This window comes from Triturus cristatus, chromosome 6, assembly GCF_964204655.1.
Source record: "Triturus cristatus chromosome 6, aTriCri1.1, whole genome shotgun sequence".
NCBI classification, from domain to species: domain Eukaryota; kingdom Metazoa; phylum Chordata; class Amphibia; order Caudata; family Salamandridae; genus Triturus; species Triturus cristatus.
Window position 1 is genome coordinate 1,858,702,186 of NC_140589.1, and position 27,077 is coordinate 1,858,729,262.

General features: G+C 43.6%; 1 protein-coding gene across 1 annotated transcript in view; it reads right to left on the reverse strand.

Annotated features, from left to right (window-relative positions):
• Window positions 1–345: 345 nt before the first annotated feature.
• The window catches only part of LOC146822209 (antileukoproteinase-like), a 67,537-nt gene continuing 40,805 nt past the window's right edge, over window positions 346–27,077 (reverse strand). The window contains exons 2-3 of the mRNA XM_085609436.1: window positions 24,547–24,693; window positions 346–875 (exon numbers count right to left, since the gene is read on the reverse strand). Of these exons, the coding sequence (XP_085465562.1) occupies window positions 859–875; window positions 24,547–24,693 (164 nt within the window). The 3' untranslated portion in view covers window positions 346–858. The remainder of the gene's footprint in view (window positions 876–24,546; window positions 24,694–27,077) is intronic.

Below are 27,077 nucleotides of genomic sequence, written 5' to 3' on the forward strand. Positions count from 1 at the left end.
ATGTTCGCAAATACTTCTGGATATGCCTAATCCATCTCTCCGAAAAAACAGTCCTCCAGTCCCAAGTGAATAGCTGATGCTGCTACAGAGTATAAGAGCTTTTGTGTTGATTAAGAGGGTGCAGTTTTGGGCACTTTAGAACTTTCATTTGAGGGTTTCCTGCTAGTCTACACAGCACAAGCTTCGCAATGAAAACAATTCTTAGCTACAAAGGACCCGAGTTGGTTATAAATGATGGATTGCAATATGTATGAAAAATAATATTTTACAAAGGACTTCAATGTGAATCAAAGTGTAATGGTGTAAAGTGTAAAGGTTTTTAGGAACACAAGACAATAAAATCTATAATATTTTAATAATTTTATTTCGTATACATGACTTTAGTCATCCTCTCTCTTACAGGGTGAAAACTTACATAAGGAATAACACTACATAAGGTATAATACAGTCATAGGATAAAGACACAATGTACTAGATCAAGGATTTCCTAAAACAAATCACCTGTTCTCGATGGTAAAGAACAATAGTTTAGAATAACAATTAAATAGCTTTTGATAACATTTCAACACAAGTTAATGCTTGCATAAAATGAAGCAAATATCCTTGAGGTTTATCCTATATATTTTATACAGTGCGTCAATTGATAATATCTGATACTAAATGAAGCATTATCCGTTCAAGCTAGGAAGCAGTGCAATCAGTGAGTAAGGCAGTTTCTGCTATAATACCCCAAGGAGACATTTTTATAAACTAAGAATGTTAACTCTCTTGTTGCGGTGGTGAAGACATAGGATGCAAGGAACCACAATCACAATGGTGCTGGGAACAGAGGATGGGCTTCATTTAAGACTGGATTCACTACTTTGTGGGGGGATCTGGAAATAAACAAGAACACAGTGAGTGAGGCACAAATCAATATATGTGCACTTACAACACATACTGAAAATGCCAATGCAAAACTCAGAAGCTTTTTATAGATTAGTATCTACAGAATAATTGTGGCAGGTTTCTTGAAAGGAGGCACAATTATTATATATAATCAGAGACTTTTGAAAACAGCATTCAATAATTGATTATGTATGTAGCTTTACTTAGTTTGTCACAAACTCTTAACATAAGAAAAATAAAATACCAATATACATTAAGTCCCTGATGTAGAGATTGGTGGACAGGTACTCCACCATAAACATTAAGGATATCCCATCCTCTTTATTACAAGTGTCATTAGATATAAATAAGGATCCCAGTTTTACTTTTTTATTGAATATTACATAAAAATGCGGACAGAAACGTGTATTTTCTATCTCTATTTTTGAAGTGGAAAAATTAGAATTCTTTTGAGTGACCCTACATGCTGTCATTCATGAATTTCAGATGAACACCTTTACCGATTTGCAGCATTTCCTAAATTCATGAGATAGCTCTACATAAGTTTGTGCTATTATGCTAACAATTTCATGTGTGTATTTTGATTTACTATATTTGGCTGTATAAAGTGCTAAAACCAGGAAGGCATCATAAATGAATGTGGTAATACATGAGTTACGACTTTATTGTTCACAAAATACAAAATAAATATGGATAAATGGCAATAAGATGGCCAAAAAATAAATGGATAAATACATACAGAAAGGAAAAATAAATAAACACCATATAACGTGTAACCTTAGTTATGATGCACTGGTACTAAGGAGGACAGGATATCTGTCACGTTCATGCTGTAGTGGCCTATCCACCAACCTCTAAATCAGGCAATATGCCTTTTCTTAAATATAAAAAAAAGACAGGGCGAGGTACGAGGAAAACTTGTCAGAAAGGCCTGTCCTTCTGCTGATCAGGCTCCAACAAACAAAAGAAGGTCTGTTGGTTCTGATGTGAACTAACCCTTCGAGGTTGATGAGAAAAAAACCTTTTAGTTTCCTTAGATAACCCTCACCCACCAGGGTTGCCCCTTGGTGGCATGCTTCATCATCGGGTTCTTCCTGTTCTGCTGTAGAACAGGGCATGCTGCAACCTATGAGGCACGCAGGAGCACTGAATAGTACATGATGATGATAGAAGTAAATAGCAGTGGAAGGGGTTTTGTTAAGAAGGTTAAAAATACCAGCCTAGTAGGTTGGTGAATCCTTTAACCTATCGTCTAGGCAGTATGATAAAAAAAGGAGAAAAATGGGAAGTCTAGGTGGAAATGTACTTGCCTTCATACAGGTCTGCATGTTTTAAGCCAATTCCCATGGCTTTTTATCAGGACCAAGGAATTAGCCACGTTAACACCAAAGCGGCACCTCGACGTAATAACCTAGGCGAATCCCCCTCTACCCTGGAGGTGCTGAGGGAGCTAATTCTATGGTCTCACTTGTTTGTGATTTACCTTGACTCCTTTTAGGAGCTGCCAGAGACTTCATCATGTAATTCATCTCTGATAAAAAGAAGACTAAACTACGTAAAATCTGAAGTTCTACTCTTAAATACACTTTTTTTAAACACATATTAAACAACTTAGGATTTTCTTGGAGTCCTACTAAGATAACATATTTAGGGCTGTGGTTTATGAATTTTATTAGAGATATGATTACAATCAATTTCACTGCATCATTTAACAAACTAAGATAATTTAGGGCTTCATATAGCACACTTTTTGAAAAATTGCAATCGGCCATTTGTGACCATTAAAAAGCAGTTTGAAATGTACAAGAGCCACATTGCAATTTGGAAACTTGTTACCGAATCGCAATCACGTTTTGTGATTAGATATTTGTAAGGGGCATGTTTAGGGTATCTCTTCAAAATACCAAACCACAGTGTTATGTATTGATGTTTTGTGACTGAACTATTGTTGCAAAACAATTTTTTTTCACTGACTACTCAAAGGTAGTGGTAACAATTTGCGAAGGAAAAGGGTCCCCATGGAACCCCAGCCCCTTTGATAATGATAAACTAAATATTTTTTTAAGAAGAGACAGCGGTCCCACACACCACTTTCTTTTCTAAAAAAATTAAACGTAACTGTTTTTGTTGTTGTTTTTCAAACACATTCTGTTTTCTGTTTGAGGAATACGGGAATACGGGTGCTTTAGTCAAATGAAATCACAGAAATGTTGGCCTGCTGACCGCAGCACTCCACAACCCCTGTGATGGTTATTGATTACTAATGGGTAGAAACCTTATTAACGTTTATGAGGTAGGTTGATTTGTGACCCACTAGGGATTTCTAATTTGGTAATAATCACAATTTGGAAATAGCTATTCCTTTTTTTTTTTTTTTTTTTTTAACTTTTATTGAGATCAGGACAGGAGACCGGGACAACATATAATAATTAGAGTTACAGACAATAAAACAAATTAATCAAATCAAACAGACAAATCAAAGAAGGGCATGTAAATACAGATCAGCAATCCTATCAGCTTTGTCCAAATCAACTCAGTTACATAGAAATATGTGTACATCAGTCTTTACATAGAGTTGAGGCGCCCCAAATTCTGTTAGTTTTTTGAAGAAATTTGTGACCTCTGATCTTAGCTAGAGAGGTTTCCATAGTGTGGATTTCTTTGACAAGAAGCCACCACTCCATCACGTGTGGAGGGTTACATGAGATCCATGTCCTAGCAATAGTAAGTCTGGCACAACCGATCAAAATATTGAAAAGATCAGTTTGTAAGGCTAAAGATGAGTGATTCAGCAGGGGGATGCCGAGCAATACATTAGCCAAGCTTATTGTAATTGGTTGTGAATCTGCGTGATACCCTGGCTAACTTTAGACCAGAATTCAGTAAGTCAGGGACACGTGAACATCATGTGTTCGAGATTGGCGGCTAGCAGGTCGCATTTGGGACACCTTGTCCGTTCACTACTGGAATGATTACTGGACCATTTTGAGATTTTTTCCGGAGTATAATATAACTGAAATATCGTTTTATATTGTTGTAAGCGTAAGCTGGAAGACTGGACCGAGCGGTTAAAACTACTTAGCGAAGATGATATCTGATTAGCTGAAATATTCAAACCCAAGCGGGAACTCCATTTATCCGCAATATTCCCGCAGTCGTCCAGTTTAAGCGAGGTAAAAACGTTATAGCCAAAACTAATGAGTGATCTAACCTTAACAGGATAAAAGCAGTTCCATATATCTGAATCTTCAATTTTTAGTAACTTTATTTTACGTATTAAGTAGTCATGTATCTGAATATATTTAAACTGTGCGGCTGAGGGTAGTTTAAAGATTGTTCTTAGTGTCTCGAAGGCCAATAGTCCATCATTACCGTAAAGATCCCCAAGTGTTTCAATTCCGGCAACTTTCCACTTGTAAAATATACCATCATGAAATATCTCCGGAAGACCGGGGTTAGCCCATAAAGGCAATTGAGGATGGAACAAAGACGTATTTATTGCATTTGGCCATGATAAGTTGCCATATTTTGACAGTGTCTCTAATAGTCTTAAATTTTACCCATTTAAAATAGTTTGGGTCATTAGTTTTGGCTAAAAACATATTGGAGTCCTCGCCTAAGGCAAATTGATAACAATACAGCGCTTGCGTGTTGCGGATAAACAGGCCGCGAAGACGACTCAGGAAAGCGGAGAAATAGTATTCTCTAAAATCGGGGAAGGTCAAACCGCCTTGATTAAGAGGTAGTTTGAGAAGATTAATTGACCTGCGAGCCTTCTTATATCCCCAGATATAGCTGCTAAAGATCCCATCGAGCCGTTTAAAGTATGTGTTATTGACGAGAAGAGGTATGGACCTAAATAAATATAAGAATTTAGGTAGTATATTCATTTTGATTAGATTGATCCTACCAACCATACTTAAGGGAACCTTGTGCCACTTTTTTAGAATTGTAGCAGTTTCTTTAAGAAGAGTCTCATAATTAAGTTTAATTATCTCATTAGTATCAGAAGAAATTTTAATACCAAGGTAAGTGGCTGTTCTGCAAGTACCTGCTATTTTAGTCGATGGTTTGTAGTTCAAAATAACTTGTGTTTTATGTGAGTTGAGTTTATAACCGGAAACTGAACCTAATTTGTTAGCCTCCTCAATGATTCCCAGTATAGCTGACGGTATATTGGTTGAATAAACCGCGATATCATCGGCATACGCCGTTATTTTTAGCCGTTTCTGACCGTGTATGAAAGGAGTAATATTGGGATTAGCTTGTAGGGCGACAAGAAAAGGTTCGAGCGATAATGCAAATAGCAAGGGTGATAATGGACACCCTTGCCGGGTGCCGCGAGAAATTAAGAAGCTGGCAGAGGTTAGCCCATCATAACAAAGCCTAGCTGTAGGGTGATCATATGGAGCCTGGAGCCATTTGAGAAATTGACCGTGAAAACCCATGGTGATCATTGTTGACCAGAGAAATTCCCACCCCACTCGATCGAAAGCCTTTTCAGCGTCCAAGAGGATCATACCGAGTGGGGTGGGTCCAAGCCTGGCAACGTCGAATGCAGTAATAGCCATATTGATATGAGCGGTAGTATCTCTTCCCATAACAAAACCGTGTTGGTGAGGGGATACCAAATGAGGAATAAGTGGAGCTAGTCGAGTAGCAAGTACCTTGGCAAAGATTTTAGCATCTGTATTGATAAGTGAAATGGGTCGATAAGACCCACATTGATCCGCCGGTTTACCCTTTTTTAGAAAAAAGACCATCCTGGTAGTGTTCCAGGATTTAGGAGCCTCCCCATTTATCCCAACATTACTAATCACATCAGTAAGTAATGGCAAAATTTCCTCCGAGCATTTTTGGTAGATGTCTAATGGGATAGTATCTTCTCCAGCAGCTTTACCTAAGGGTAGTGAAGCAATTGCTTTTCTAATCTCTTGCTCAGTAATATTTTCAGAGAGCAAGTCCATATTTCCAATCTGTTTGCCTTTAGTTATATTAGTATCTAAATATTCTTGAATCTTATTCAAATCAGGCTGCTCCTCTGGAGTATATAATGTACTATAAAAAGCGACGAATTGCTGGAGAATCTGTTCGGGTTGAGTATAAACCAAATTGTTTGGGCCCTTAATTTCTTTTATAAATGTTTTAGATTTATCATCGGCGATTTTATATGCTAAAATTTTGCCAATCTTATCCCCAATCTCATATTGAGATAGGTGAAATTTTTGTAAACTATTCAAATTTTTCTCCATAAGTCTAGTTTTGATATTGAGCTTAGAGGAGGCTAGCTTTTGACATATGTCGGATAAGTTTGGTACGCCCTGTATCAGAGCCTGTGACAGCTGTTTTTCGAGCATAGTTATGGTGTTACTCAGAACAGCCCAGCCACGTCTATATAGGGAATTTTGATTGAGAACAAACTGTTGTGTGAACCCACGTATGCTGGCTTTAACCGTGTCCCAAACTATGCTTGGAGAAGCAGAGTTTATATTTATTGCAGTAAATTCGCGTAAGTGTGCTTTGAGTTGTGTTATATAATCTGTGTTAGATAGTAAGTGTCTGGGAAATGTAAATGTCCTAGGTTTCCGGTTAGTCTGTGGTAGACTAAATGATAATATAATTGGGTTGTGATCCGAAGCAACTCTTGGGCACAGCTCCATGGAGCTATTCTTTATAATATTATCTGATGCCCAAGCCATATCAATTCTTGAAATAGCTATTCCTAATTGTCGTACATGTGACCTTTAATTTCTAGTTAAAACCCTCTTTCTTTGGGGTCATCTGGAATCAATAAAGATGATGTTGGTTTAATTAACGTATGCACTTTTGCGATGATACCCCTAAACTTTCTAGTTTCGTTTATTAAGAAATATAAGTCTCTGCTTGAACAATTTTCATAGAATAATAACCAAAATCACTGTTTCGGTTTCCAGTGCAGAACAGTCTAAAGATGATGAAGGGGTTCATTTTCCTGATTTTGAATTATATCATCAAGCTTTTATTTTCAAAAAATCATCTTCTTGGCACTTAGAATCTGAAAACGCTCTTCTCCCATTATATATGAACATGGGCAAAGCCTTCAAGTCTCCATTCTCCCTTAATTAATTTTTACAATTTACAAGAAACCATCTCATTTTTCATTACCTATATTTAAACTTAGGTCTAGTTTGCTTGGACCCATGGTTTTACTCACAAACAAATAGTAGATTGCTTTTCTTAACTTACCTATGTGGTATAAAAAATGAATTAAAATCAAGCAAACATATATATACTGGCCTACTTGGGGACTCAAAGGGCTACAATTGGTTTACCAACTTACGCCAGACTACTGAAATAAAACTGAGAGAAGCCCTAAACACCATCAAACATATTGAACATATTAAAGGTACTTCCAAAAAACCATATACTTAAACATATTTTAAGCTAAATTCCAGTTTAAAAAATACTCTTCTGAAAATGCCTCCTCATTTCTTCTAAAAACCATGGTAAATATTATGGGGATAAAGCGAGACATGAAAACTACTAGCTTATTATATAAAAATTAAAAGCATCCATAGAGCCAATAATAATTAATTGTAATGATTTAGAAATCTCCCAAACATTTGGATATTAATATAAACTCTTGACACTTCAGAAAATCTCCTCTACTGCGTTTCAATGAAATTGCCGATTATTTCAATCCCCTCAATAACAAATTTAACACTGATTTTTATTTCAATCCATGGAAAAAGATATTTTCTTAAATGAGACTGCCAGAACCCTTTGTTTAATTTAAAAAGGTAAAGCTCCTGGACCAGATGGTTTTTCCATTGAATGTATACATTTTTCAAACTTTTATTTGCTAAACATTTTTGTATCTCTTTTCTTATTTCTCAAATTCTAACATTATCCAAGGAACTTTTCAAGATGCCCTCATTTGTTTAATCCCTAAAGATGATTGTTGTCACCAATTCTGCAATAATTATCGACCCATATCCATAATTCATAATTTGGCAGCATTATTGCCCTCCATCTGGGACTTCCTTTAGCAAAACAAATCTGTCATGAACAGTCTATACAAAGAATGCCTTTGGGTGCATCTTCCGATTTGGTCTGTGTCACGAGTCCGATAACGGACTGCGGACTTTGTTGCCCTTTGATTCTGACCCAGTTGTTTCACCCTTTGTGCAGGAAGGACAAGAGCCCTGTAAGGGAATCTCTCAGGTGGAATCCCCGGGGGCGTGGCCCACAACGTCATACCCAAGCAGCCTATCGGAGGAGCAGCGGGCGCAAACAAGAGGGCCGTCCTTCTTTCAGGAGACGGAAGCGGGTTTCCCCGGAGCAGGAGAGGTTGTGGCGTGGACACAGAGGAACAGTAGAGGTGGAATAGCAGCAAGAAGAAGCGGAGCCGAAGAAGAGACTGAAGCAAGTACTGCTGTGGCGTGCAAAGACGACAAGCCGGGAGGCCAACGGGACTACGTTTCGCCCAGCCACCCCCCTGGAGGAGGGTGGCTTACTAAGGTACGGGCGACGCTACAGGGGCTTACGGGACACGGGAGGGGGAAGGACGTTGTATAGAGGGAGGAGCGAGGTCACATCGGGGCTCACTCGGTGCCGGTCGAAGGTGACTTCTCCCCTCACTTCCCTTCCCTGAGAGAGAAACGCCAGTTTTTCCCTGCGACTCACTCCGGTCGATTTCTTTTGTTGTTTTATTCCCATCCACCCACGCCGTTTCCATCAACGTTGGGGAGGTGACGTATCGAATATCCAACCCCAAGTCTAGGGGAAGACCTGGAGAAGACGGAACCTTTTTCAACCAGGAGTTCGGACCCCTGAAAGACCATAGACTGTGACTTAATTTTTGTGCTCTTGACAAATTGAATTTTGGAATAAAACTAAAATTCCTGAACTTTATCCCTCTCTCTTACAAACTTTCATTGGTTTGGCCAGACTCCCTCTGGGAAAGATTCCGGATTGCGACAGTCTGTTAAGCTGTCATGTTTCCACTTGACAATACATACAGTATGGGGCAATGGTTCAGCTCACTCCATGGTATGCTTTTGAAGGCTTAAATAAAGAGTGCAGAGATATTTCTATATGGTAAAGCATCAGAGGTAGATTGCTTTTGACTTAGGCGTGTTGTATGTGGAAACACATAAAAACTGTTTTGTTGATTCTTCAGTTGACTCTTTGCTGCTCTCTCATGACTTTTACGGGCAGTTGCTACTTTATGAGGTGGTGTGGTGGCAGTTGTCCAGAGGAAGAGTGTTGGGGCTTAGTTTGATGATGATGCTTTTTCACAGGCCATTATGTCTCTGGTGGACAATCCCCCATTTATCCATTGAATAGAAGGCTGTCACTTGACCCGTGCATTCAGTTACGATAGCACGCCTGGTCCTAAGATGATAGTTCACCTCTTCTGACTGAGATTTATGGCTTTGTGCTACAGCCTGGATTGGGGCTGTCACTTTACTGCTGGACAGTGTGTCCATACTTGGTGTGTCCTGTGAACCGCTGTATGTTTTAGAGACAGGATCATTGTTGTAGCAATGGGGAAGAGTGTCACATGAAGGAATGTGTAGGAAATTACTATCTTTAGAAAACTGGGTTGTTGTGTAGGATGTGAGTCCAAGTAGTAAGTCCACAAGTTTCTCCGGGTAGTGAAGAAGAGCAGTCCAAGGCATACTCAGAAAAGTGGGGTGGTCTAGATAACCTGATAAATCATTGTCCAGTCAGTGTTTTTTATAAAATCAAGAAGTACTGTTGTTACACACATTATAAAAGACTACTCATTATATTACAAAGAGGTGCAATTGGTATATTGAAATACTTTTGGTGACACCCACATAATACTTCACACCCCTAGCAAGCGATGACTTATATAATCACATTACCCCATAACTATATTAGGCACAATATCATAATATAAGGCGTCAGTATCAATAAGGTAGGCCCACTGGCTTTGTCATGGGTCCAGTATCACCAGGACAGGCCAATTTGTTTTGTCACTGTGTCGCCACTCTAGTAAAAGCGAAAAACATTATACTTCACGACTCCTATCATAAGGGGCAGTACAAATATTCAATACTTTCTATGGTAAACATAAACCTTTGCATATCAATCATCAATGTTGCCAGCACCGCATAATACAAAAGATTTGCAATTGAGCTTCATTTTTTATTAAATTGCAACTGCAGCTCCAGGACCTTCCAATAGAGGTCCCCACACCCCAGAGCCTATAAGCAAGAGCTCAAATTACAGGAGAGCTTTAAATGGCATGAAGGCCTCTCTGGTGAGTATAAATACGATTCACTGGAAGAGTTATGTTGACTTTTGTCCTGGCTACGTTTGGCAGGCTATTCCACTCTATGCAGTGCCCACAACACATTTCCAAAACTTTGGTGGAGCACCACAAGGAAGAAAGATTTCCATAGAAAGTGTCCTCGCAAAGACTTATGGGACACTTCTGGCCCTGTGGGGGTGTTTAATGAGGAGCATCCACACAATTTGTCTTCAAACTTTGTGATGCCAGCACTTTACTTTTCAGGGTTTTTTGGTAACTCAGTACCATCTGCAAAGGAGCCCTCGCTCTGGGCCAACAATGCTGATTGTCTCAAATGCATTTTATAACTTCTTGGTGTCCTCACATCTCTAATCTAGTTTTAGCAAAAGACTTATCCCAGATAAATCACCATGGCTGGTGCCATGGAGTAGCCCACTCTGGGAGTAATTGGCAAGTATTCCAGGAATTAATGATGCAGTTGCATGTTTGTCAGGAGTACCAATGTCACCCCTGGTGCAGACACGGGGGAAACTGAAATGTTACTCCACAAAATTCTGGCGCCTCGAACATTGATTTTTAGCAGAAGGCCTTTCAGCTTAGTTTGCCAGCCCACACCCAACAGCAGCACCATTTGCTGCTCCTCTGTCCTAATAAAGTCATGTTATGTTTGTCTCCTTGTCTGCCTGTCTGTTCCTATGTGAAGATGTGCATGTTCCAAGGGTCACTTTTAGCACATGTTTTGCAGATGATATTGAGTGTCACCTCAGCCAGGCTGACGTCAGCTCTTGGCTGCTCTGGTGTGCTTCTAAAGGTTAATCCAGCCTGTGTCTATTATTAGGCACAGCTAAGAGAAGGTCATACAAGCTTCTGCTCCTCCTCTACTCTGTTTAATAGAGCTAGCAGCATGGGAGTGCATTACTGTGCACACCTAAAGGTCAGCGCTGGTGTGGACTGCTGCTCCACCCCTGCCCCATTCCTGACTACTGTAGCCCGAACTCCAGATCTTGACTCACACCACAGTATTTTCTGCGGTAGAACAAGAGTGAGGCCAAATTACAGCATTTCCTCAGTTCACAGGCACTAGTGTCTCACCTTCTGGCACCATATTTCAGTTTTCCCTGCATTAGTGTCCCATCTGACGATGCCATACTGCAGCATTTTGTGTACTGGCACTAGTACTTGTTGAGGCCATACTGCAGCTTTCTTTAGCACCAATGTCTCACTTGTTGCCATACTTCAGTTTTTTCTGCATTCATTTTTCACCTGCGGATGTCAGTCTGCAGCATTTCCTGCACCAGCATCTCACCTGAGGAAAGCCGCTGTCTGTGCAGGTAACAGCGTTGGGGTGTTGGGGCCGGGTGAGGGGGATTGCGAGAGACGTTGCCATGGGAAAATTAAATAAATAATTACATTTCCCTCGTTATCGTCTGTCGACCTCTCCCCCCACATGGCCCCACACTTGCTGACATCACCCTACACTAGTGGCGCACCTACTAACATCATACAGTTGAATACCCTCACCAGTGTTGTGCATTCTGACAACATACTGCAGTGTTCCCTGCACTGGCTGCCATCATACTGCAGCATTACCTGAACTAGTGTCTCACCTGAGTATGCCATACTACAGCATTCCCTGCAGTAGTCTTACACTTGCTGACAGCATACTGCACCATTCACTGCACAAGAGTCCCACCTGCTGTCATCGTACTGCAGCATTCCCTGCAGTAGTCTTGCACTTGCTGACGGCGTACTGCATCATTCACTGCACAAGAAACCCACCTGCTGTCATCATACTGCAGCATTCCCTGCAGTAGTCTTGCACTTGCTGACAGCGTACTGCACCATTCACTGCACAAGAGTCCCACCTGCTGTCACCATACTGCAGGATTCGCTGCAGTAGTCTTGCACTTCCTGACAGCATACTGCACCATTCACTGCACAAGAGTCCCACCTACTGTCATCATACTGCAGGATTCGCTGCAGTAGTCTTGCACTTGCTGACAGCATACTGCACCATTCACTGCACAAGAGTCCCACCTACTGTCATCATACTGCAGGATTCGCTGCAGTAGTCTTGCACTTCCTGACAGCATACTGCACCATTCACTGCACAAGAGTCTCACCTGCTGTCATCATACTGCAGGATTCCCTGCAGTAGTCTTGCACTTCCTGACAGCATACTGCACCATTCACTGCACAAGAGTCCCACCTACTGTCATCATACTGCAGGATTCGCTGCAGTAGTCTTGCACTTGCTGACAGCATACTGCACCATTCACTGCACAAGAGTCCCACCTACTGTCATCATACTGCAGGATTCGCTGCAGTAGTCTTGCACTTCCTGACAGCATACTGCACCATTCACTGCACAAGAGTCCCACCTACTGTCATCATACAGCAGGATTCGCTGCAGTAGTCTTGCACTTCCTGACAGCATACTGCACCATTCACTGCACAAGAGTCTCACCTGCTGTCATCATACTGCAGGATTCCCTGCAGTAGTCTTGCACTTGCTGACAGCATACTGCAACATTCACTGCACAAGAGTCCCACCTGCGGTCATCATACTGCAGGATTCGCTGCACTGTTGTCTGTGACCAGCAGCCCAGAGACCACCTCACCAATTTCATCATTGAATGCTCCAAATCGGGAGATGATGGGAGATAATTATTTAAAGCTGAACTGAGATTCTCTTATTTGACAGGAACAAAACTCCTTCTGGTCTCCAAGCTGGTGGCCCCAGGGCATGGGTACTCTCCCTTGTCTGGTTAAGAAAGTGAAGACCCTAGGAGTAGAGCTTCACAGCAAGCTGTCCCTCGATGGTTGTATCAGTGTTAGGACCTCCTCCTCTTTACTCCTGCTTAAATCTCTAAGGGAAGTCCTTCCCTTTATTCCCAGAGTGCTACATAAAATGGTCTTTATGTTGCTCACCTCTAAAATTGACTATTGTAAAGCTCTCTCTTCACAAACAGACAGAAAAGCTTTCTTAGTCAACTCCAAATTGTACAGAATGCATCGAATCTGTCTCTCAGGCCCTAATTCACCTCCACTGGCTCCCAGTGAAGCTACACATAGATTTAATTTAAGACTCTGTGTATTAATTTTACAGCATTACACAATACAGGACCGGAATTTCTGACCCGGTGTTTTCAGGGCTATATTCCATCGCGACCTCTCCGGTCGGGCGTAAATTTCAATTTAGTTTTTCCCAAATTTACGAGATCCAACTGGGGTGGCAGGAGCTTTGTGACCTGTACCTCCAAGCTGTGAAACTCCCTGCCTCTTGAAATTAAAAAGAAATCTCATCTTCTGGTCTTCAAAAAAGACTTGTGGCTTTTTAACAATAGCTATTGTATCAGGCGCTCACTGAATGGGCTGTTTCTTTCTTTCTTGAGAGTAGTGCCTAGACACCTTTGGGTAATAGAACACTTTATACAATTTCATTTCATTTCACCAGTGTCTCATCTACTGATGTCATACTGCAGCATTCCCTGCACTAGCGTCGCTCCTGCTGACAACATATTGAAGGATTCCCTTTACTAATTTCTTACTTACTGATGTCATATTACAGCATTCCCTGAGCTTTGCATCTGCTGACTCCACAATGCAGTATTCTCTCACTAGGGCTGAACCTGCTGACATCATACTACAGCATTCCCCGCATTAGCATCACACCTGCTGACACCATACTGCAGCATTCCCTTCACTAGCCTTGCACCTACTATAGGAGAGTAGGATCTGCTTCACATGTTTACCCCCACTTTTTGCTGGTGTTTCACTGTTTTTCGACTTTAATCTGGCTGGGACCCTGCTATTCAGGGCCCCAGCCTAGCTGCTTCCTCTCTAAAATGATTCCATGTACTTTAGGTACAGTTCAGATTGGATCTGAGGTGCCCTTAGTATATGGTATACTATGTACCCAGGGCATAAGTACCCCAGAGACCTACCAGGGCCTGAAGCATGTATTATGCCACCCCTGGAAAGCCACCCAAAATGACACCACAGGTCTGCTACTGCAGCCTGGGTAAGGTGGTGCATGCACCACTTATTATGATATAGGTTACCTATGTCACTATATATATATACACACATATAAACCTATAAGTCACTCCTATGGCAGGCCTTATTAATCCTGAAGGCAGAGTGCTTGGTTCTTATGTGAGAGGGTGCTCCTGCATCAGCAGAGCCCCTCTGCAGCGTTCGGAGACCCTTCTCTGATGCTGTTTGTAGTGCAGCCTGACCATATACTCTTAAGTGCATTATAACCAAACTGTAAATGCTAACTTTGGACTGGCTGCACGGAAACATGTCGTGTTTGGTGTCAAACACCTTAGAATCATACCTCCACACCAGTAACTGGTGTGGGAGTATGATCCCACCCTTCTAGAGGGAGAGACATGACAGCACTGGTGTACCCGGTAGAAACTTAATAGAGCCCTGGCATCACAAAATGGATGCTGCAGCCACAGACACAGGTCTGGCCTCCTGCTTCTGACCGAAACTCCAGCAGGGGAGGCCTGGACAATAGGTTTCCTGTCACAGGGCGGTGTAACCACCTCCCAGACAGGCTTATGTGTACTGGGGCTGGGTGAGAGCACTCTCTGAGTGCTTTGAAGTCCTGCACTGGGGCACATTTGGTGTCCCTGTGCATAGTCCAGCTCAAACCGGTTCAGGGGCTTCCAGCCCCTGCTCCAGCACGAAACTGGACAAACGAAATGTGTGTAGCCACCCCTCTTTCCAAACCCTCCCATAGGTGGGTCCCCAGTGTATGTCCTACCCCCTACCTTAGTATAAGTATGGGACCCCAGTCCTTAGGACTTTAGATTACCCTGGACGAAACTCTGAAGCTGAATCCTGGAACTTCGACGCTCTGCTCAAGACCAGAGGACTGAAGAAATCTCCTTTGGGGTCAAGGAGTGACTCCCCTGCTTGGCAGGCACCAATGAAGCGATTTGCTGGTCTGTATCATCGAAGCTCCTGCCGGACTCTGAACTATTTGCAGCCCAGGAAGAGGATTTCCAGACATCTCAGAGTCCGACCCGAGTCCCCAGCAAAGCTGAGACCCACAGCCATTGTGAATAGCGTGGAACTGGAATTCCTGGTCACCATGCACTCTCGACGTCTCCTAAAGTCGTGCTTGTGCTGACTTATAGCCCCCTCCTCGAGCACTAAATCCACTGAAGATTGTTGGCCTGGTCATTCCGAGTGACCTGTGGGCCGCCATTTTGTGTTTTTTCTCGAGGTCCCTTCGAGATCCCTGGTCCGTTGACTGGTGGGTCCCTGAGGGGGTAACTTTGTATTTCCTTGGGCTTTCCTGGTTGCTCTAGACGTGCTCCGACTCCCTACTAAGTGGTGAGTCCCACAGACCTTGCTGGTCTGCAGCGAATCATCTTTCTCGTTTCTGCGTGGGTTGTTGTTGCCAAGGCTTGTTGTGTCCAATCTGGGCACCAACGCTGCAGCACTCAACATCCTTTGTGGGACAGCTCGAATCCAGCTCCTGGTTTTCCTCGACACCTCTTGGTCCTCGTGGCTGAAGAGTCAAGCTTCACCTGTTTCACCTGAAATCACCCGACATCGGTGGGCATCTGCTCATCGCCTTCCTGGTCACTGGCTAGTGACCCAGACGCTGTCCCCTCTGCTTTCAGGTTCTTCTCATCTTCGATCCAGGCTTGGATCTCTTCGGACACTTCGCATCTTCATGGCAGCTGCACTTCTTCTCCAGCTCCCATTGAAATCGACGATGCGACCCAACACCAAAAGACACCTATGCACCCGGCTTCCCTGGGTGAGGTAACACGAGTACCCCGGTGCTCCCGTGGGTGCTAGTCCTAGAACTTCCTAAGTCCAAAAGGGTTTGGTCCTGACTCATTTCTAAGTGTCCCTAATCTTTAAAAATCTAACCGCGACTTTCCCCATAGAAGCTAATGGGAGCTCGCGGCTGCGTTCACACACTGCACACGGCCCCTGTGGGTCCCCTGTGTCACTACCTTGGTTGGTTCCTTGGGGGGTCCCAGCGATTCTACAGGCTCTAGGCCTTGTGTCTAGTTAAGTCGTGGTTCTTATACAACTATTTTAGTATATGGTTTGGCTCGCCCCTAGGGCCTGACGCGTATTTGTGCTATTTTACTGTGATTATTTAAGTGTAACTTATGTGTTTTGACTGCTAATCTCATAAAGAGACTAGGAGGGTGTGTTTAGTAATAAATACATATATTTTATATATATGCCTGGTGTGGATATCTTTCATTTAGTGACTCAAGAGATTATAGACTGGTAAAACAAGCTGCTTTACATTCCTTCAGGACTTAGCCTGAGGGCTGCTCTCCATAGCTACCACTAGGATAGCTTTCAATAAAGGTTGTCTTTATCCTATAACCAATAAGGGGTTGTTTGGACTGATACAAGGTGCCCATTAGAACTAGTGGACAGCATATATCAGGCCAACTTCTCACACCTACTGAAGTAATACTGCAACATTAACTGCACGTGCATCTCACCACTAATGCCATACCGCAGCAGTTCCTGCACTAGTGCCACACCTGCTGACATCATACTACAGCATTCCCTGCATTAGCATCACACCTGCTGGCATCATATTACAGCATTCCCTGCACTAGCGTTTCACCTGCTGACATCATATTGCAGCATCCCCTGCACTCACTTCGCACCTGCTGACATAATACTGCAGCAGTCCATACACTCCCTTTGCACCAACTGACATCATACTGCAGCATTCCCTGCACTAGCTGTGCACCTGCTGACATCATACTACAGCCTATCCTGCACTAGCAGTGAACCTGCTGACTCCATATTGCAGCATTCTCTCCACTAGTGTTGCACCTGCTGACATCATACTTCAGCAGTCCCTGTACCCGCTTCCCACCTGCTGACATTTAACTACAGCAGTCTCTGCACTTGCTTCGCACCTGCTGACATCATACTACAGCAGTCCCTGCACCAGTGATCTCACCGGCCACCAAACACATGCAGCCGCTGGATCCTGTTACTCCAGATTTCTTTTTACATTGCTCAGCATGGCACCACACATGGTATTTGGAGATGGACATTGCAGTAAACAGAAAGACTGGAGGTGAGAGGGTAAGTGAACAACACAAGTGATCCACACCCCTTTTGCATTATTCACAACACCTATTGAAAAGATGCTGCCACATACCCGTCCTGAAGAGATGATGTTGTGCACCATGGGCTCACTAGTGATCTGGCACTCCAGCAGCATCTGTTTTGCAATTATGCATGAAATGTCCTGTGGTTGGGATAGATGTATTGCTCTTTACTACCTCTGCAAACACATGCTCCTCTGACCCAGCATACCTCCATGGTACTCTAACTCCTTCTTACCGCCTCTCTGGTCAGTATGTAGCAGGAGGCATGAGGAATGGACTGCAGCAGTAGATTTGGGCACCAAGGAGGAGAGTTTGTGCACCATGCTGGGAGGAAGATCAAGATGGAAGAGATATGGGGCTGAGGCTGTAATGTGCGGCCCTCCAGGGATGTCAAGAGTCCTTGCCGAGGAGCAGACATTGCAGGAGGGTGAGAACACTTGAGTCGCCCGTGACCTGTAAGGCAGAGACTCTGCTAGGCCACTGAGCACCTACTTTCTCCTATCATTGGGCAGTCCAATGCCCTTCTTCAGCAGGGTTGAGTATCTGTCTCTCCAGGGGCACAGGCTGCAGTGAGTGATTGTGCAGAAAATGGAGAGAAGCAGATGCTTTACTTCACTTTCCATGAAGCGGAAATGGTGTGATGGGTGTAAAGGTGGGGGAGCACCAGGTCTGTGGCATTCAGGACTGTGATGCAAGTTGTACCCTCTGGAGCAAGCATCATTGTCCCCTGCTGTGAGGCTGGTTAAAGAACAGGCAACGGCCTTGAGACAACTCTGATGTGTCAGGTCAGTTTTGCTGTATACATCCACCAGGTACCACATTTTCTCTGAGCTTACAATCACTGTGCACATAGATCAGTGAAATGGCTGTGAGTGTTAGGCCACCATATCTTGGGGGCTGCTGGGATGGGCTTCCTGGAAGCACACGCTCCTTCTCTTGTATGACAGTCACCGGTGGGTCTTCAGGTCCTTATCACCGCTGTGGAGTCCCAGGTGAAGCAGGACTCTCAGCGTCAAGAACAAGGACTCTGAGTAGTTGGTGGATTTGAAATGAAGGCCGGTGCACCCAACTCCCTTTTATTAGCAGGGTCAGCTGACTGATGGACATTACAATCCTAGGCCAGTGTCAGTCATCTCGGCAGAGGCCATCTTTATGTACAAGGCTCATCCTGTATTGAGTGCTCTTCCCACCTCCTGTTTTCCTCTTTCTATATGTGTAGCAGAATGCAGCACACATAAAAAGAGGAAAAAAAGTAGGAGAAATAAGGATAGTTCTTTTTCTTGCACATCCTTAACGCCACCCCTGGGGTTGCATAAGAATCTAGAGCATTCCCAGGTTTAAGATTCCTTGTAAATCTGGAATTGCTTCAGATTGCATGGGAACACCACAGCAACACCCTAATTCTGGGATTGCTTCAGATTGCATGGGAACACCACAGCAACACCCTTGGAACGTCCGTTTCACGCAGCGTCCTGATAGCAGGGATGAAAGTAGTAAGCTGTTGATGCAAGGTCGACCTGAACTCTGGATAGGATCAGCTTTTTCTTCGTTATGAATCTTGTTTCATTGCAACCTTTTGTGTCCCCGTCAGCCTGCAGCGCTAGAAGAGGCTCAACTTTGGAATTTCTAGAGCTGCCAAAGTGTTTTAGTATTGTTTACGTGGTGCCCATTCAGGTATACAGAACGTCATCAATGTTGGTGATGGCATCCTTGTATGTGCCAAAATGACTGATGAACAGAAGACGTAGGCCCTTATTTATGGGAATTTTATGTAGGGCAGTGAAGTAAGTCATCTACGCCAAAGTAAAAGGGCAGGAATGCACCATATTTATGCAGTTCAGTGCATTCCTGTGCTTTCTCCTTGCGCTATCGCCGTATCGGCTGCCTAATGCTAACCCAGGCACCATTGCACCATGGTGCAAGGGTGCCTGTGTTGTTGTCAGATTCACCGTCCTGCACAGAAGCAATCCTAAGAGGCATTTCCCTCTTTCTTTATGTTCTGCAGAATGCAGCACACAGAGAAAGAGGAAATAACAAGAAGAAGTAAAGACATTTCTCCTTGTTACGCCTCATCTCTGGAGGTGTAATGATTTGGCGCTTCGCCAGGTTTACATGACCTTGTAAATCTGGGGCAGCGTCAAAATCCATAGGTGTTGAGTGGAAAAACCCACTGCGATACCCACGGAACGCCTCCTGAGTGCGGAGTAAAGCAGAGCATTGAGCTGGCTTGCCTCACTCAATATCTATGAGGCCATCCAAAGCCACACTTAGGGGCAGATTTATGTTGCACTTGCGCCACTTTTGCGCCGCCGTTGCGTCACTTTTGTGACGCAGCAGCGGCGCAAATCCTGCGCCATGGTGCGGGGTATTTACAACGTGACGCATCTGGGAGATGCGTCACGTTGTAAAGCCCTGCGCCACATGTAGGCGTTCTAGGGCAGGTGGGGGCGTTCCGGTGCAGGAACGCCTCCTAAAAGTGGCTGAGTGAAATCTACAAGATTTCCTTCAGTCACTTTTAGGCCCATGTTGCGTCAAAACCCTGCGCCTGCTTGAAGCAGGCGTCAGGATTGACGCAGCATTGTAACGATAGGGCACCCCAGAGCCTTGCTGGAGCTGCGTCGCGCTTGCGACGCAACTCCAGCAATGCGCCACTTTTACGGCACAGATGCATCACGCATCTGTGCCGTTTTTGGCCCATGGTGCGCCGCATTATAAATGCGGCGCATCCATGGTGGCGCAGCTGTGGCGCATAATAACTGGCGCATCCCTGCTGATATGCAGGGATGCGCCAGTTATTATAAATCTGCCCCAAGGTGCTTTCGCTTGCGCTCATAGATATGATTTTGTAATCTGCACTGCTGGAGTGTCACTAAAAGCGAGGGTCCGGCAGCACCGGTAGGTCGTAAATAAGCCCCTGATTGCCAATCTGCAATTTTAAGCTGCCATGGAACAGAAAGAAATGTGAATTTCTGAATTTAGGCATCCAATTTGTTTCTGAAAGCACTTCTTCTTGAAAGGTGTAGCCCCAGACCCTGTCACACTGGCTGACATGAAGTGAGCCCCCCACCAACATTAACCCCAGAAGTCCAGAGCTCCCTGGGGGATAGAGAATAGTTGATCTGTCAAGAACCTTAACGAGATCCGATAACATCCAGCATTGCTCGGGAGGTGTCTGTGGAGCATCAGCAGTGCTCCTAACCCCGTAGACTACCTATAGACGGAGGAGACTCAATCGGCAAGGAGATGGAATAGTACATCGCAAACCTCAAGCCAATGTCTCAATTCCTGCACGTGCGGTGCAGGAATAGAGAGGGTAATTGAGACGATTGCGGAAGTAGTCGCCGCGCTAAGTGGCAAAAGGCTGGAAATTAATCGAGCCGCTGAATAATCGCTGCTCGCATCCCACCCAGCATCCCACCCAGCGCCCGACGGCTTTAAAGATTTGAACGTCAGCGAAAATTATTTTACAACAAGATACATGCTTCGGCAATGGCGGTTATTTACACCACGACCCGGTATTGAATAAATGAAATGGCTTCACATCACATATCCCTGTAGAAACTTCCATCATTGGTGAGAGTCAAATTGTGTCTTTGGTCCTGAAGAGTACCCCGGAAATACGTGGGTTCGAAACGCGTAGACCCTTGTTCTTCTTTTTTCACCAAACAATTGTCTGTTTAAATTAGGATGGTCATGTTGTGCACTTGTAAATTATTTTTTTGATGGAACTGGGAATTTGTTGAGAGTAGATGTTGTGCACAACCAAGGAGGATATCAAATATTGCTTTGTTTGGTTTTAACACCTTGGTCCACCAGTTTAAGATTTAAATCCAGGGACCCAGAGGAGCGGGCATACGATTTTGTGTAGGTTGTTAGTTGTGGGTGAATGAGGATTGTAGCATGAACGATTGAGTGTAACTGGGAGTGAAATGTGTTTGGGATTGCGTCGTAAATTTTTCATTGTTCTAAAATTCTTCTTTCTTCTGTATTTTCTATCGTGGTGATTTTAAAAAAAAAATTTGTACATGAAGTACTATTGTTCTTTTTAAAAAAAAAAGAGAAATATAAAAGAACAGGTGCTATTGAAATAAATGCTAATGAGTAGTGGAAGGTTGCATTGATTTATTGATCTTGCGCCAGGTTAACTAAGATCCATAAATGTTCATCAGTACTGGCAGTTGGTTTGTTTTCATAAGGAAATATATTCAACATACAGGGGCTGGCAGACGACCCCCAGCAGCCAGTGTGAGCTTTGGGCAGTGGAGGCCCAGTATAGACATTGTTCTGCTAAATACTGTGCGGATGCACCTGTAGTGAAGCCACTAAGGGGATTGTGGGAGTAAAACCACCCATAGCCAGGAGGGGAGCAGCCAAGAGCCACTCCTGCAAAGTACTGGATTAAAGGAACCAAGACCATCCACAGGAGAGGGGACAGACCTGGCCTTACTGGCGACCGCCCATTGGTGACAGCTCATTTCACTGACTATCACCACCAGACCCAGTTCACTCAGTCTGAGTGATGCATCCGTGAACTGCACTGAATGTGGAAGGGTAATGGGGAAACAAACCAGTACAAAGGGTTAAAAGAACAAGTTGTACACAGTGCAGTGATGGACGTGTGACATTCAGGTGTTAGAAATGCACATTCATGTGGAATGTGCCCACCTGGCTCTGTCAGTGTGGTTCGCACTTTCATGACTACATCACCAGGAAAGGATGGACACATCTGGGCTTCTCGCTGTGCCAGGAATGATCTCTGGTGAAGTGACCAGATTAGGAAGTCACGCAGACTGGAACGATTCAAATCACAGGCCTCAGATGGAAACATCTCCTGGTCTCCTCTCCGAATTTACTTCAAGCAGTCTTAGGAGAAATAAAACAGCCACACTCTACGCACACCTGCCAGAAAAGAATTGTTTGCTTTCCGTATTTCTTTAAATAAAAACTCTTTGCCTCGGATAACAAAAACGATTCTCTTCACTTGAGTCAGTAAAATACTTTTGTTTAGTAACTGCTGTCTGCCTACTCTGTGTTGTGCTCCCTCTGTTGTCAATGCAACTGCTGACATTAGATAATCCTTACAAATGGCTGCGACTATGTCATTCGATGTTTCCATCCCTGGGGTAATATCGGTCTTCATCAGTTACAACTGGAAACCTGAAATCCTCTCTATAATGAAGGATTCAGATTACCCATGAACTACTGGAAAAATGAAGTATTATGAATACCTCTTTAAGCAACAGTGGATAACACTGGGAGGTCCCCACACTTCTCACGGCCCAGGAGAGGCGCTTCATGAGGGCTTCATGGTCCACCCGCGATCTCAGGCCCACAGCACACTTTGTTGATAACTTTCTGTTACTTGAGGTTCCTTTCTGGACCAAGACATTGGGACCTGGCAATGCTGCGTAGCTGGCCTGCAACAGTATCAATAGTCCACAAACGCCACATTCTGATTGGCTGGTCAGCTCCCAACGTCCTGCCCAGGATGCTCATACTAGTTCAATAACAATTGACAATTTGTCAAGTCATTTGCCCAATTGCGGGGCCTTTCAACCTCAGTAGGAGTTTATTTTACTGCAGGAACAGGGCGCAGACAGGGACCCCTGGCCTGTTTATTTACGAGCATTTCGTAATATTAGAGGAACCTTTACTGTGTGCTGCTTGGAGCAATGCAGATGCCCCTGCTCATGGTGCAAGAGTGTCTGGGTTACAAGCAAGATAGTTTTTGTAGAAGAAGGAACACCTTCCTGCCCAAAACCAATCCTAAGAGGCAAGGTTCTCTTTCTTTGTGTGCTGCAGAATCCTCCACACAGCGAAAGAGGAAGTGAGGCGGATAAATAAAGATAGTCCTTCAGACCATTTTGCCACAATTGTTGTTTACTGCGGTTAGTGAATCTTGGCTTGTCTCAAATACCATGGATGGATGCACAGGAACACTCATGCTCCACCCAGGGAGAGGCTACCCAACACAATGTAATGCAACAAAGCACAATCTGCTGCATTGTGTTACAATTCAACACAAAGTAAAGCGAGGCAGCCCGCACTGCCGCTTCCGTGTCTTTTTAATCCCATTTAAGGATTTGTGTTGCCTTGTGATGACTTGCATGCAAGTAAACTCCTTAGTGAATCTGTCCCAAGGTATCTGGAATGAACTCAAAGTTTCACAGTCTGTCTACTTTCTAATCTGGAGATCATCCACTTACAACATATTGTTAGGACTTTTTTAAACTAAATAGGACTTTTTCAGTGTTGTTTGAACTACAAATGGCATAGAAGAAACATGTTGTAGGTGGCGTTTGACTATTTGGAGATATAACTCAGACAGCCATTCTGGCATTAAAGTACACTGATTTATATTTCCAGTTAATCTGTATACTGTACCACAGGGTATGCATTCACTGAGAGGATGGACGTAGGCTAATTTGGGTAGTTTCAGATAGAATTGTTTGTGGAGGGTGATGGCTTAGTAATGGCATCAACGTTTTGGCAAATTTGATTTTCATACAGAACATTTCAAAGCAGCTCTTAAACTCAAATGCATTCAGTTTATATTTAAATGGAATTGTAGTTCACAATATCATATACAGAAAGAATTTCTGATATCAATATTGTGCCAGCATGCTGCCCCACTGGTGGCAGATTTTCTATTATCACCTCCAATAGAGGGATATTTTTGCAAATGATATTTAGAGCAAGATATTTATGTCAGACAATATTCTGACAAGAGCATTCTGATCCCACACCATGAAGGATGTGCCAAAGTCACAAAGTGATTAAACTTGCTCTTAAGGTGTATTTGAGAATGACGTGGACATACACATGAATTCATTAAAAACACGGCTAAAGGTCAGTTATGTTTCAACAAGGAGGAAAACATAACAGATGTTGTGAGGTGTGGTATGCATTATGTGTACTGCAAAATCTCAGGGGTTTTACTGGATTTTATTTGCTGAGACAGAACTAACCTTGAACTGTTATTTTCTCATTTTTTTTTATTTATGTTTCTTCATGCTCTTCAAACACCTGCCATCTAGCCATTTTGTGCTGCACAGAACCTTTGGCCAAGTGCAATTTTCCCGAAAATAGTGTTATTTTCACTAAATTGTGTCTTCCCCCAATAGTAAATGGCGGCTTGGTTATTTCTTGCTGTTCTTCTAAATCACAGCAGCTCACCCAAAGGATTACAGGATACTGTTTTTGAAAAAGAAGGAAGGGAGCTTAATATTTGTCTCCTGACCTCAAGAAAGTAGGATTCCGAGAATACCTTACCTTTCACAACCTTCCTACATTTCAACCCGCACATGTGACAGCACTTCTGAGTCAGTGGGCAGTCTCGGTCACTCTGGCATTCAGGCTTAGCCAGTGGACTCAGGCACCGGAACAATATGTTGGGGCACGTGCCCGGATGTGGTGCATCTGTAATACATCATCAGCATTGTTAACATTCTGAATTAGAAACACAGCCCTCCTGGGGTAACAGCACTACTATCAACAGGCTTTACAGACTCCTTCATTCTGAATTAGAAACACAGCCCTCCTGGGGTAACAGCACTACTATCAACAGGCTTTACAGACTCCTTCATTCTGAATTAGAAACACAGCCCTCCTGGGGTAACAGCACTACTATCAACAGGCTTTACAGACTCCTTCATTCTAAATTAGAAACACAGCCCTCCCGGGGTAACAGCACTACTATCAACAGGCTTTACAGACTCCTTCATTCTGAATTAGAAACACAGCCCTCCTGGGGTAACAGCACTACTATCAACAGGCTTTACAGACTCCTTCATTCTGAATTAGAAACACAGCCCTCCTGGGGTAACAGCACTACTATCAACAGGCTTTACAGACTCCTTCATTCTGAATTAGAAACACAGCCCTCCTGGGGTAACAGCACTACTATCAACAGGCTTTACAGACTCCTTCATTCTGAATTATCCCCATAGCTGGTTTGAGTCCTTTGAGATAAAGGGGAATGCAAAGGTGCCCAACATAACCAGGAGAGCTGCATCCGACTGTAGCTTTCTCAAACTACAAGCCTGGAAGGCACCTTTTAATGTGTCCCACATGGCACCTCCTCCCCCTGTCATCCTCCCCTTCTCTTTCTTCTACTATTCTTATGTTTCCTCTTCCACACAATTCTCTCTCTTACTCCTCACTCCATCTTCTTCAACCTACAGCTCTTCTCTGCCACTCCTCATTTTACTTTTTTTTACGCTAAACCCTCCTCTCTCACACCACTCTCCACTCACCTCTCTTCACTCCACCACTCTTCATTCTACCACTCTACTGCTCCACCAGTCTATCACTCTTCTTTCCATTGCTTTTCTCTCTGCTATTCTTCACACTATCACTTTTCCCTGTAATACTCTTCTTTCTAACAATGTCCAACCCACTGCTCTATTTGCCTTCTCTCTAACTCTCTTAACTCTACAACTCTCCACTACCAGTCACTCTACCAGTTATCAGTCTACAGTCTAATGCTCCTTTCTCCAATACTCCTCACTTTACCAGTCATTATTCTATCACTCCTCAGTCTATTGCTCCCCTATCTGCTACTCCCCACTCTACCAGTTATCAGTCTACAATCTAATGTTCCTTTCTCTGCTACTCCTCACTCTACCAGTCATCACCCTACAGTCTAATGTTCTTATCTCTACTACTCCTCACTCTACCAGTCATCACTCTGTCACTGCACAGTCTACTGCTCCCCTATCTACTACTACCCACTCTACCAGTCATCACTCTACAGTCTAATGCTCCTTTCTCCACTACTCCTCACTTTACCAGTCATTATTCTATCACTCCTCAGTCTATTGCTCCCCTATCTGCTACTCCCCACTCTACCAGTTATCAGTCTACAATCTAATGTTCCTTTCTCTGCTACTCCTCACTCTACCAGTCATCACCCTACAGTCTAATGTTCTTATCTCTACTACTCCTCACTCTACCAGTCATCACTCTGTCACTGCACAGTCTACTGCTCCCCTATCTACTACTACCCACTCTACCAGTCATCACTCTACAGTCTAATCCTCCTCTCTCTACTACTCCTCACTTTACCAGTCATTATTCTATCACTCCTCAGTCTATTGCTCCCCTATCTGCTACTCCCCACTCTACCAGTTATCAGTCTACAATCTAATGTTCCTTTCTCTGCTACTCCTCACTCTACCAGTCATCACTCTACAGTCTAACGCTCCTCTCTCTACTACTACTCACTCTGCCAGTCATCACTCTGTCACTGCACAGTCTACTGCTCCCCTATCTACTACTGGTCACTCTGCCAGTCATCATTCTATCACTCCTCAGTCTATTGCTTCTCTCTCTAATACTCCTCACTCTACCAGTCACCACTCTACAGTCTACTGCTCCTCTCTCCTCTACTCCACACTTTACTAGTCATCACTCTATCACTTCACTCTCTACTGCTCCTCTCTACTACTCCTCATTCTAAGGCTTCACTCTATTGTCCTTTACTGTACCACTATTCCCTATCATTCTACTCTCTGTGCTGCTTCTCTCTACCACTCTTCTTTCTATAAGTCCTCATTCTACTTCTTTTCTTTGTGCCCTCATCTCTGTATTGCTATTAGCTCCGCTGCTCTTCACTCTGCCCTATTATTTCTATTTTAGTTCTTGCTATTCCTCTGTATGTTACTGTCCTCCCCTCTATGAATATTTCCTCTACTGTTCCCTACCACTCTGTTTTCTAACACTCCTCATCACCTGTTCTTCACTATACCATTCATGACTCCACCACTCTTCTCTACCGCTCCTCACTCTCCAGAATTTTAGCT